Source organism: Aethalodelphis obliquidens, unplaced genomic scaffold (genome assembly GCF_003676395.1).
Source record: "Aethalodelphis obliquidens isolate GAN/ISIS:26980383/991018 unplaced genomic scaffold, ASM367639v1 scaffold80, whole genome shotgun sequence".
Lineage (NCBI taxonomy): Eukaryota > Metazoa > Chordata > Mammalia > Artiodactyla > Delphinidae > Aethalodelphis > Aethalodelphis obliquidens.
In genome coordinates this window covers 2,292,427-2,304,519 of record NW_020838024.1, presented here as the reverse complement: position 1 = coordinate 2,304,519, position 12,093 = coordinate 2,292,427, and the positions used below count along the sequence as shown (strand labels likewise).

At 41.3% G+C, this 12,093-nt stretch overlaps 1 protein-coding gene across 3 annotated transcripts in view; it reads left to right on the top strand.

The window, feature by feature from the left end:
- Nucleotides 1–318: 318 nt before the first annotated feature.
- SLC1A3 (solute carrier family 1 member 3) overlaps nt 319–12,093 on the top strand; it is a 75,082-nt gene continuing 63,307 nt past the window's right edge. For 2 of the 3 annotated variants that reach the window (XM_027092628.1, XM_027092629.1), the window contains exons 1-2: nt 343–446; nt 2,050–2,321. In XM_027092628.1, the coding sequence (XP_026948429.1) occupies nt 2,141–2,321 (181 nt within the window). In that variant the 5' untranslated portion in view covers nt 343–446; nt 2,050–2,140. Of the gene's footprint in view, nt 447–2,049; nt 2,322–12,093 lie in introns of all 3 variants that reach the window. The other variant, XM_027092626.1, reaches the window with a different exon arrangement.

Genomic DNA, 12,093 nt, shown 5'->3' with positions numbered 1-12,093 from the left:
TGAGATAATTAACTTTAGCCTCAGAAAAGTCTTCTTTGAAACGTTCTAATCAAGACTTCAAGCTTTCTGAGTGTTGTGTGCGCTTTATTCTTCAATTCTTCCTGGTCCCGGTTTTGCATTTCTAATGAAACTGAACTGACAAAGCTGGAAAAGTGGTCTAAGGAGCAAAACAAAGCCAGCAAGCATGCTTCTGGTGCGCCAAGATTAATCAATATTCCAGAAACCTCGGCTTTCCCCCCTCCTTCCCTGTGGTGTTTTCATTTTTCCCCACTCCCCCTTTCCCGGGCACAGACTCCGCCCCTTTTCTTAAGTTGCCCCGATAGTAATTTGCAGTTTCAGAGCACATGCACGCCTTGCTCGCTGCGTTTTGTTGCTCCGCTGTACCTGCTGGGAATTCACCTTGTCATTGCCTGGGGTATCTTCCACCCGTTACAAAATCAGAAAAGGTAAGTCTGACGTCCTGTATTCCTGCTGGGCTACATTTCTCGTTCCATTTCTCTGCCAGTGTATTTTGTTTCCCGAGCAGAGGAGTAGCGAGAGTAAAAGCTAGCCATTTTGGTAGATAAAGTCCATGTTAGTAATTTAATGCATTGAGCGTGTGGTGTCTATTTACGCCGTGTCCTCTCTTAATCTGGAGTTGAGTCATTCAGGGTGGATGGGGGGCAGATTGTGGTTCGAGCTCTAGAAAAGAATCAAGGCTGAGCTGGTCTGTTTTAAAGTGACTGGTAAAGGGAATCAGAGATTAGTAGGAGAGAAAAAAATTTGGTCTCTCGCGTCTCCTCTTCTTCACTTCTCCCTAAACTTTTAATCTGCTGTGAAGTCTTGAGCGAGCTGTACGTCTTATTATCACTGACCCCAGCCTGCAATTTTATTTAAAAGTCAAAACTGTTAAGACTAGTCTTTTTTTCCGCACCTGGATTTGCCAAAAGCTTCCAAGGAGTCTCTTGCTTTCTAGCTACCTCCTACACGGACGCACACACTGGCTTTTCGCGTTGCCAGATACACACGTCCACAGGCACGACTTGATTTTTTACTTGGATTTATCATGGGAAAGGTTACGGATTAGAAATCTTGTAGAACAGCAGGAGGAATCCCTTGATCTTTCAAAACAGCTGATTTCCACCAAGGAGAGATTTACTTAGATATATTTGAATAACCTAGGAGCACTTTAAAGAAACTAGAAACCACACGCTGTAACGTTTGGAATGAAAATTGAATTAATCTCCTCATCTAGTCTAGAAATCCTAAATTTTAAAATACTGAGAAGTGGGTGATAGTTTCCTCAGAAGACGCCAGCATGTTTGCCACAAAGACAAATGCTACTTTGTACTTCTACTTGGGACCAAAATGAAGATGAATTATAATTTCAGATAATTTATAAACGTGCCCAGTGCACTTAGCTTATTTTATGAAAAAAAAAAAAGTTACCACGTGAAAGGGTCAAATGTATTTCCCAGGGCCTGTGGGTACTTGTGTTCTTTTCATAAGCATATTTACTAGTTGATATTATCATGGTTTTTTTCTTAATGCATAAAGTAGTTACTTTATTATATATAACAGCAACCTCTGACTGTGAAATCTCAGTATCTTAATTCATTTCATTGACCTGGTTATGCCTTTGCCATGTATACAACATGAGCCATTAAGTATAATTACTGAGCGTTTCCTGTGCGTTTAATTCAATTGGACATTTATTGAGGGCGAACATTGTGCAAAGTACTTGGCTAGGTTCTGGGGGATCGGGTGGGGGTAACGGTGCTCAGTCACACCCAGCTCCGATGAGCCCTTTTATAGCTTCACTGGAGAGGGAAGGGCAAATGTTTAAAAATGTAACACAAGTACCTGCTCCTATATTCTGGATTTATGCACATGTCTCACACGTGGTCCAGGAAATATGCACATTCTAGCCTTGAGATCTGGCATTGCCACTCTCCAGCCCTTGATTCCTACTGAGATTATGCAGTTTGCCAACAGCTTCCCCTGGTGTAGGGCAGCCCTGATTTCTCACCCCTGGAGGCTGTAATTCTTGTCTCTTTCTCTCTCGTCTAGTTGTGTTCTTGAACACCAAAGAGGACTGGCTTTCTGGGACTGATTCCGTGACACTGAAGTTCAAAGAAGAGACACTCTGCGGAAGTAAAACATGACTAAAAGCAATGGAGAAGAGGCCAGGATGGGAGGCAGGATGGAGAGATTCCAGCAAGGGGTCCGTAAACGCACACTCTTGGCCAAGAAGAAAGTGCAGAACATCACAAAGGAAGATGTTAAAAGTTACCTGTTTCGGAATGCTTTTGTGCTGCTTACTGTCACTGCAGTCATTGTGGGTAAGTCATTTGATAACAAGCAAAAAAAAAAACAAAACACAACTAGATCTTGTTTCTCGGGGGCATCTGACTGCCTGGGAATATTATCAGATGAACTGATTGTAGGTATTCAAAAGGATAGCCCAGGCTTTCCTCTGAATTTGAAGATTCTTTTTTTCCTTTAAATGACAGTCTGTTGGCACATTTGGAGCAACATGTGGTAAAACACGTGGGAATCTGAAAGAATCTCATTAGGCATTATGCAAATCAATCGATTGTGTGAAGAAGGGAAATAAATCAAATGTTTCTCCATCTCATGTAAGGATAAAAGAGGATAATTTAATCTTAAGACCTGAGCAGTTAAGTAACAATAGAAACAAGCAAGTGCTCTAGATTTGGCCAAGATGTGATCATTATGCAATGTCACTTTCACTTAAAACTAATGTACACCATTGGTATACCCAGAATGAGACACAGGTCCCTAATAGTAATTATATTCTAACTGGCGCTGACTTGCAGCTGAATATCAACACAGACATAGAGGCCGAATCTTTTCTGTTTGTACACTGTCTCGTCCAGTGACTGGGAAAGGTAAATTAGGGGAAATGTAAACACAGATCCCTCATGCATTGCCTCTAAGTGTCTGCCATAAATAGCTAAACCTTTTTTGAAACATTTCAGTCTCTTACTAATTTAGCATTGTTGACAGCAATCTGTACAAATAAAACATTATTGTTTTGTTTGATTTATTGGTATCTGAAATTATCGTTCATTATAATTAGCAATTATATCTGCTACTTGTAGGTAGCATTAATCTTCCTTTAAAATATAGCGGAAAAATCTACTCAGAATTTTTGAACCAATATAGAAATCCTTAGGCTGGTAAACAGATAAGCCAATGTCATGCTGTAAAAAATGCTATAACTTAAATTTCTACTAATCTGCCACCAAAAGAAGGCTTTAATCTCTACCTTGGAGTTTGCCAAGATCACCATCAAATATAAGAGGTAATGACAATAAAAACCAAGAAAATTCTGTAGCATGTAAATGTAATTATAACTTTATCTCCAAAAATAGGATTCTTAGATTGCAGACAAATAGGAATATAGCAGAAGAGTAGTTTGTCACAAGACTTTAGATATATTCCATTTCAACATCTTTGGCTCCTTTTAGTAATTGTTGGTGATTAATGACTCTTCAATTAATTCCAGAGATGTTCAAAAAGAAAGTTTCCTGATTGACTCAGAGAAGTAATGGCTTCCTTTAGGTCTCCAGGTTTGAATATCTTCCCGGAAGAAGTATTTCAGTGCTGTATCATTGTCTTGGAAGTTGATGTAAAATACGGTATTCTCATCTCGGTTTTTTTTCTTTGAATTACAGTCGTTGTCAAGCCAAGTAATAGCTGTGTAATAATAATTGTGAGCGATTAGACAGCACTATTCCAGCTACTTCCTAGGTGTTTGGCTTATATTAGCTCATTTAATCCTTAAACAAGCTTATGAAGGCAGTGGGTAGGTATGATTACTCTGATCCTCATTTCATAGTTAAGGAGACTGAGCACGGAAAGATCAAGCAACTTGCCCAAAGTCACGAAGCTAGTAAATGCTAGAGGTGAAAGTCAAACTCAGGCTGTCTAGTGCCAGAGGCCATTCTCTTAACCACTCTGCCATCCCAGCTCAGTGCTCTCCTGACTAGCTGACATCTTGTGAGAGTTGCCAGGAAGAAAAATGCTGCCATGTCTTGGTAGAGGCCAATTACCAAGCAATGCTACATGCATTCACATAGCTTTGTCATTTTGCTACATGATTTACTCAGTTAAACTCAGCAGAAAACGTGTAATTCTCCTACAAATGATTAAGCTGCATTCCTCTTTCATTTAATAAATACCCATTTATTTTGCAACCCTATATGTATAATAATAGGGCTCAGTGATACTGGAGTATGTTTGGAAAAGATGCAGAAACATTGATTCAAAATGGTGTTCTAAACACAAGAGTTCCATTTCTGGGACAGAAATGTTTCAGGTGAAGAACACAGAAATGGAAAGTGATAAAACCTGAACATGGAAATCAGATCAATGGGGAAGGAAGTTCTTAAGTGATTACAAAGAAATAACATCTCTGATAGAAGGAAGATAGTGGCAGGATTTAAGAGTCCATTTTCTCTACGAGTTCTGGGATCATTTCCTAGCCCAAAGAGGACTTTCCCTAAGATTTGTGAGAATTGTGATGAGTTGGCTGAGCTGGGGTAGATAACTTGGCAGGATGCCCTCAGGGTTGGCTTTACTAATGGAAACTGAGGAGGTAGAAGTAACAAGAAGAAGGCACTAACAAAGAAACAAATAAAGAGGTCTCATTGACAGTCAGACCACTGAGTCTACACCAAAGACTTGGAATCGCAACTTAGTAGCAAACAGATTTAGGAGAGAAGGAAGAAGCCTTCAGCTACTATCTCTTGGTGCTTCTTCCACTGAGGGCCCAGTGAAAACAAAGGCTCATTTAGCTTGCCACTGGGTACCATGTCTACATCAACCCTAAAAGAAATAATAGGAAAAGGACATGTCTGGGACATCAACTCTCAAATTTATTTGCTGCAGCACAAGGAAAAACTGGAAAGATGCTAGGAAGGAAGAAGAAAAGAGTTATTTTCTCCAAAGATGAAATGACAAGAAAGAACTATCTCTATTACTTGATTTTCTTTTTTAATTTTTATTTATTTATTTTAAAATTTATTTATTTATTTAGGCTGCATCGGGTCTTAGTTGTGGCATGCATGATCTTCGTTGTGGTGCATGGGCTTCTTTTTAGTTGTGGCGTGTGGGCTCTAGAGCACGCAGGCTTAGTTGCCCTGCGGCCTGTGGGATCTTAGTTCCCCGACCAGGGATCAAACCCACGTCCCCTGCACTGAAAGGTGAAATCTTAACCACTGGACCGCCAAGGAAGTCCCAATTACTTCGTTTTCAAATTCTTAGGTTTTGATCACTTTTAGTAAAAAAGACTGGGAAAATCTATGTAGTGGGGTGAATTTTTTGTTCAGTCTGTTTTCTTTCATCTTTTTGAAATAAAATAAATGTGCATTTCGTGTGTGGAAATAGAAGCTAGAAATACAGAGGAGGAGTAGAGACATGTTGAATCCATATATTCAAAAAAAGTAGGGAATCGTAGATATTTCACTACCAATCTCTCTACAAACACAGGCGTAGAACCACATGTGCAATGTGATGTCATTTCTATGCAATGACATTTCTAATGTCATTTCTAAGCCATGTCAAAGTCTGAAAGTGTCAGGCTGCAAAGCCCATGTAACGGGAGCAGGCTAGCAACTTGAAAGAAGGCAGTGGCAAGTGCTAAGTCCCTTTAAGATAGTTCATCATTAAAGCATTTGATGAAGTGTCTTCCAGGGCTATAGCAGACAAGCTGTCTGACAAAAAACACACTGAGAAGAGTGGTCACTGTCTTTCTTCCTCCGGGAAGCACTTGCTACTTCATACTGTGGTCAGTTGTGTCAGAGGGACCTCAGACATCTCCCTGAAAGAAAGAAAAATCCTTTGTCATGTTCAAGTCGCAGAATGTCACTCATCTATTATCTGCTAAATAAATACATTTTTTAAAAAAGATTCAATGCTATTCAGCAATTTAACAAATATTGGATGTTGTGTATCTGGCTCTATGCTATACAATGTGGCATCTCTGCCCTCAGGTGGTTTAGTAGGAGAGATGGATGAAAAATGAGATGACAAAGGAATATATGGGGTTCAGAGGTAGTAATAGAGAAATTCGTAACATTTTTTGAAATGAGATTATATTGTATATACAGTTCTATATCGTATATGGTGTCTTTCTGTGTTGGTACTTTAGACGTTCTACTTTGTTATTAACAACCACATGTGGAACCATAGATGTGCCACGTGGTAATATTTTTAAAGTGTGGCTTTTGAGGAAGGATAGATCTGGATTCATATGCCGGCCGTACTTAATCACCGTATGATCCTAAAGAAGGTGTTTACCTGTTCTGAAGTCTCAGTTTCCTCATCTATCGTTACATGTATAATATATATTGTGGACACTTACGTGGTGCCAAGCAGTGTTGTAAGTGTGGTTAGTACGTTAGCTTTATTTAATCCTCACAACAAGCCAGGGAGGGAGGTATTTTTATTCTCATTTTATAGATGAGGAAACCGAAGCTCAGATACTTATCCCACAGTTGATGCGTTTTGACCAGGATTCAAATCCACCATTTTGGCTCCAAGTTCATACTCTTACCCACCACAGCGTTCTGGGTGCTTGGTCCCTCCTCTCAGGAAATGTCCATTCTTGTTATATTACACCAATTAGCTAAGGATGTGCACTGACACATCAACAGGAGGGGTGGAAAGGAGAGATTGAATTGAGAATTCAGAACAAGGGTCACTCCTGAGTCCTGGTGGCTGATTGCATGTGAGTTGACAGAGAAAGTGGATTGCAGGTCAATGGTCTGATTTCTGGCTTGGGTGACCGAGTGGCTTTGGTACCATCAGTCATGGTGGAACACAGGAAGAAGACGGGGGAAGTAATAATGTCAGTTTCGGACATGTTGAGTTTGAGATGTGGGCTGCCACGGCAGTGGAGATACAGTGCAAGAGGCTCACCATAAATAAAGATTTGGAAGGTAGCCTTACCATCTCCAGACTGAATGAAGACAGGTTCTGTCTTTGAGGGTAAACGAATAACGATCAATGCATCGGGTTATCCTACTGCATAAGCTACTCTGTAAGTGAGTCTATTCTGAGAGCAGTATTAACTCTGGGGCCCTTCTTTATAACTAGAAGGAATAATCTCCCAGAAATGCTGTAGTGGTATCCTGAGCCTTGGACATGTAATACAATATCCAGCCGAGTCATTTAGTTCAGCCAAACAGGTTCATTAATGCGGTGAACTATCAGCTGCTGCCTGGACCCAACTAGCCAACTGCTTGAGTTAGTGGCCCCCATGCTGACACCTTTCAGCTTACTAAGAGAAGGGCATCTCCACCCAGGTTGAACAACAAGAATCCAAAGAATGGTGAACAGATTTCTGGGTTCAGATTTCCAGTTTCTTCAACACTTCCTGGAAAAGAGAAGGAGCTTCCAGAAGCTCGGGGCAGCCCCTCCCCTGGTGTTACCAGAGCCCAGCTAGTCACTGTCACTCACAGAGACTCCCTGGGCAGAGGGCTGGGCTGGAGGGTGAGCTAGGAAGCAGTGGATTCATAATGCCCTGCTCTGGAGAAGTGACATAGGGATAGAAAAATTGTTGGGGACAGCAATAGCAACTAGCCGACTTGCATTAGATCCCAGCCCTCCCTCCCACCATCTCCAAAAGCACTCCAGAGAGCTGCCTCCTGTCCTGGGGATAGAGTCCAGGACTGAATAGGGGAGTAGATCAGAGCCACGGATTCTGGAGTCAGAAGCTTAGGTTTATGTCCCATTTCTGGAACTGATCCTCTGTTTCTTCATGTGTAAAATGGAATCATGACAACACCTCTGTGCCAAGATTCTATCCCAGTTCTGCCACTTACGACCACGTAACCTTAAATAATGTCCTTAAATGCTTGGCGGGCAAAGTGTCCGAAGAAACCGTCAGCCCTTCGTCTTTGGCTTCCATCTGTGCTAGGGCGTCAAGTGAAAATACACGCGGGTTTGAGGATGCTGCTCGGCCAGAGGACTGAGAGCCAAGGGTGAGGGAGGACCGGGTGTGGGAAGGGGAGAAGACGGTCACCTGCTTTAGGTCTGGAAGTGTCTTCTATTTCCTTGGCTAGAGGAGGGAGCCAAGAGAGTCGTAGGAAGAGACTTAATAGTTGTAAATGGCTTTGAGAGGCAGAGATGAAAGCCTCAGTGTAAGTGACACCGTCATTATCTGTCCCTTACCTACCTGGCCTCTTGAGCCAAGCAGAAAGTAATCCCCAGGCAGCTGTTATCACAACACAGACTGCTCAATGGAGGGAGTGATGTCTCAGGAAAATGGGAAGTTGCTGAGAAAATGGTTTCAATAAATGTTGTAACATACTCAATAGTGCATTTTTGTTCGTACCACTCAGGACCCATCAGAGTTCACCACCTCCCTGGTTTCTCCTTTTCTCCAGCATTTTGGTGTCTAATGTTCATTAATTGTTGCCCCCATCAGAATGGAGCCAAGCAAGATGAGGGGTTCTAGAAACTTGGAGAAAATGTTGCTGGTTTCTAACAGAGTTGGCAAAGGTTATTTTGAAGTAGGGGGTAGAAGGCTTAATGTTGTTCTAAGATTGTCTCTGGATTTTATTTTGCTCTATTTTCTTCCTGTTAATTCAGATAATGAGAAAACTGAGCAGGCAATTTCAAATTTGTTTCTTTTTCAAGTAGGTAATCAAATAAGTATGTGTGTTCAGGACAATTACCTGCAATAATAATATCTTCCATTGTGGCTGTGTTACAGTTTACTGAGTGCTTTCCCATTGCCCTCTATAGCAATGTAAGTCCATGGCCAGTTCATCCCCCCTTCTGATTAGTATCTGTGAATGTCTGGAACACAGCTGAGAAAGCGCTGAGAGTCTAAAGGTCCTGCTTACAGACACAGCTCTGCCATCAGCTCCCTTTATGATTTAAGACAAATCTCTAGACCTCATATTTCCTCACCAGCAAAATACATTTGGACTAATGTCTGCCTCCAACTCCAAAATTCCATCATTTAAAGTCTAAGTTGTCTTCCTCTAAAGCTGAAAATACGGAATAAGATACATGAGGGTTTTCTTTTCAGCCCATGATGCTGTACCATTGCAAGGACCTTTTTCCTGAACTCATGATCTCTCAACTCATTCTAGCCAGTCTCTCAAATCTATGAAGCAGCTGCCTTCTCTTGCTTTGAGTTCTTGACTGTCAAGTTCTTGCCTCTGGGTGTGGTGGCCAATGTTTCCTAAGCAATGTTTGAGGACACAACTGAGGCACATCTCTGCAGAGTCACTCCTGCCCTTCCATCTTCTGTATAAATCAGGGGGTGAAAATTGCAGGCCTTTGTTTTTGCTATAGAGTAAACAAGGTTGTCAAGAGCCTACGCTATTTGGAAGAGGCAACTGGAATTTAAGCACCGTCTTTTCCAATCTTTACATTCCAGGTGTTGAGTTCTTGATATTTATGGAACGCTGGGGTACCATCATTCACCAAGTATTTGGTCTGACAGCTAGGTGAGCTGTATCATTGCTGTGAGATGTGGAAACACACAGAGCACTTCAGGGCACACACTTTAGCCATTGTGCTCACCGAGGATAAAAATTATGAGTTTTATGTCAAGCTTCAGTGCTATCAAAATGGCCCAGAGCTTATTCCCTAGACCAAGAATATTCCCATCACTAGACCCAATCAAAAATGCACTCAAGGGCTTCCCTGGTGGCGCAGTGGTTAAGAATCCACCTGCCAATTCAGGGGACACGGGTTCGAGCCCTGGTCTGGGAAGATCCCACATGCCACGGAGCAACTAAGCCCATGAGCCACAACTACTGAGCCTGCGCTCTAGAGCCGGTGAACCACAACTACTGAGCTCATGTCCCACAACTACTGAAGCCCACGTGCCTAGAGCCCGTGCTCTGCAACAAGAGAAGCCACCACAATGAGAAGCCCGCGCAGCTCAACAAAGAGTAGCCCCCGCTCGCCGCAACTAGAGAAAAGCCGATGCACAGCAACGAAGACCCAACGCAGCCAAAAAAAAAGAAAAAAATGCACTCAAGTGGTTTTGAAACCAAAAAGAGAAGACTAAAACCCCCAAGGCTAGATAAAGGAAGATATACCCTGGCTGAATTAAGTCAATATCGGGGAAAGGCACTCCTTTTTTCCCTCTGCGTATCTTATCAAAGAGTTGAAAGTAAATTTAGGAGCAGCGAGTTGAAAGGTACACTTAAGTTTTGAATTTCAAGACTGAGTCCCTGTCTCCTGAGAGGACAACTTCATTCTTCTTGTCCCCAAAGAGATTTCTCCAGTTCTCCAGCAATGATTCCAGGTCACAAACTGCTGTTGCTTCTCAGAGAGAAAACAGTGGGCTATTAGTGAGAGCCTTTCTATTCAAAATCTTGTAAGATGAAGCTCATTTGTCCCTAATGAGAGTAGAGATGGACAATTACTGCCCTTCTCACCCTGAAAAGATGGCCTCTTCTTTTAGACACATTGCATCACTGGAAATTCCATTTTTAAAGCAAGAAAGGCAAAACCCCAGAGATCATGTGCTTGCTGCTCTCTTCAGTGTGTTGATGAATGTGAAGGTAAAGGCATCAAGAAGGAAATTACGAGTCTTTGAAGAGACTGCCTATGACCCAAGTTGTTTTCTTTTCTTTTTTCTTATTTATTTACTTTTGTCTTAGATTTGCTTTTTTAAGGCAAATGAAGTAGACTTGAGCATAAAGCTGCGACTCAATAAACTTGCCAGGGCTTTGTAAGTTCTGGCATCAGGATGCTTTCCACAGCATGACAGATGAGGAAAGAGCATACCTTTGCTGAGTGGTTTACAGTGTGAGTTTTCGGCTCTGGTATACTTGTAACTCTGGCTGATTGGGTGAAGCAGCACGTGAGCCTGTAACGACTGAGTTCAAAGTTTTTTCAGATTCACTTCCTTGTCTCCAGAAAAAAAGCCTTTTGGTCAGAAAGTGATCCACTCAACTATAAATCTGAGCACGCTAGTGTCCCCCCTCTCCATGACCCAAATTAAGGAAACTCATTGCTAAAGCAAATTAAAGCAGATTGAGGACCAAGCCACCCAGACCCAGAGTGAGTTTTTAGAAAGATTCAGGCATTTAGCAGAAAAGATGTAAAATAAAACTCAGTCAGGTTTTGTTTTTAATTGTGGGCCATTTTTGTGTGTGTATTTATTTTGTTATTTTACTTATGAAATAAATAAATCTACGTTGCCCCAAATCAAAAAGAACAAAAATGAAATGAAATGAAAGTGTCACACCCACCCAGATCCCCCAGGGGTCCAATTTGTTTTGTTATCTGTTTCTTCTGTGACTTTAGAGTTATTTTATCAGCATAAAAATAAATTCATATTTATTTATTTTTGCCTTTTACAAATTGTACCATAATATATATAGCTCGCTTCATACTTTGCTTTTTTCACTTTACAGTATCCCTTGGATGTCATCCCTTACTAGCACATAAAGAACCACCTCATTCTCTCGAGGCTGCATTGTATGGGTGAACCATACTCTATTTAAGCAATTCCCCATTGATGGGACACTTAGGTTGTTTCCAACACTTTGGTATCATTTTTCAAATGGTATAATGAATAATCTGGGATAAAAGTTATTTCACCCTGGTAAAGGATATCTGTGGGATACATCCCGAAAAGTGCAATTGCTGAGACTAAGGGTATACCCATTTGTGATTTTGTATAGCTAATTTATACCCCATAGGGGTTGGAGTCATCTACTCTTCCAAATTGTGGGATTTAAAAGAGTTTGCCCCAACGGGGCTGCTGCCACAGGTAGAGATGAGTGGACTTTGAAGTTTGTGTGGGCTGGCAAGCATATGACAGACAAGCAAAGGCACAGGGAGAACTTGGAAAATTTTAAATATATTTCATTTCCAGTTTCTACTCACAACTGTATATATTACCCAGAAAGGAAGGCAACAGATTCTGGTGATTTCAGTTACTATTTCTAAAATAGATTTTTTTTTAATGACAATGGATTGGACATTTAAAGACCCGTAGGATTATTTATAAATTATATTACCATTTCACATAGTCTATGTTAGTGCAGCTTTAAGAAGAAAGCACCAGGCTTCTCAGAACTCCAAGGTTCTTCCGGTTCAGTTGTCTCT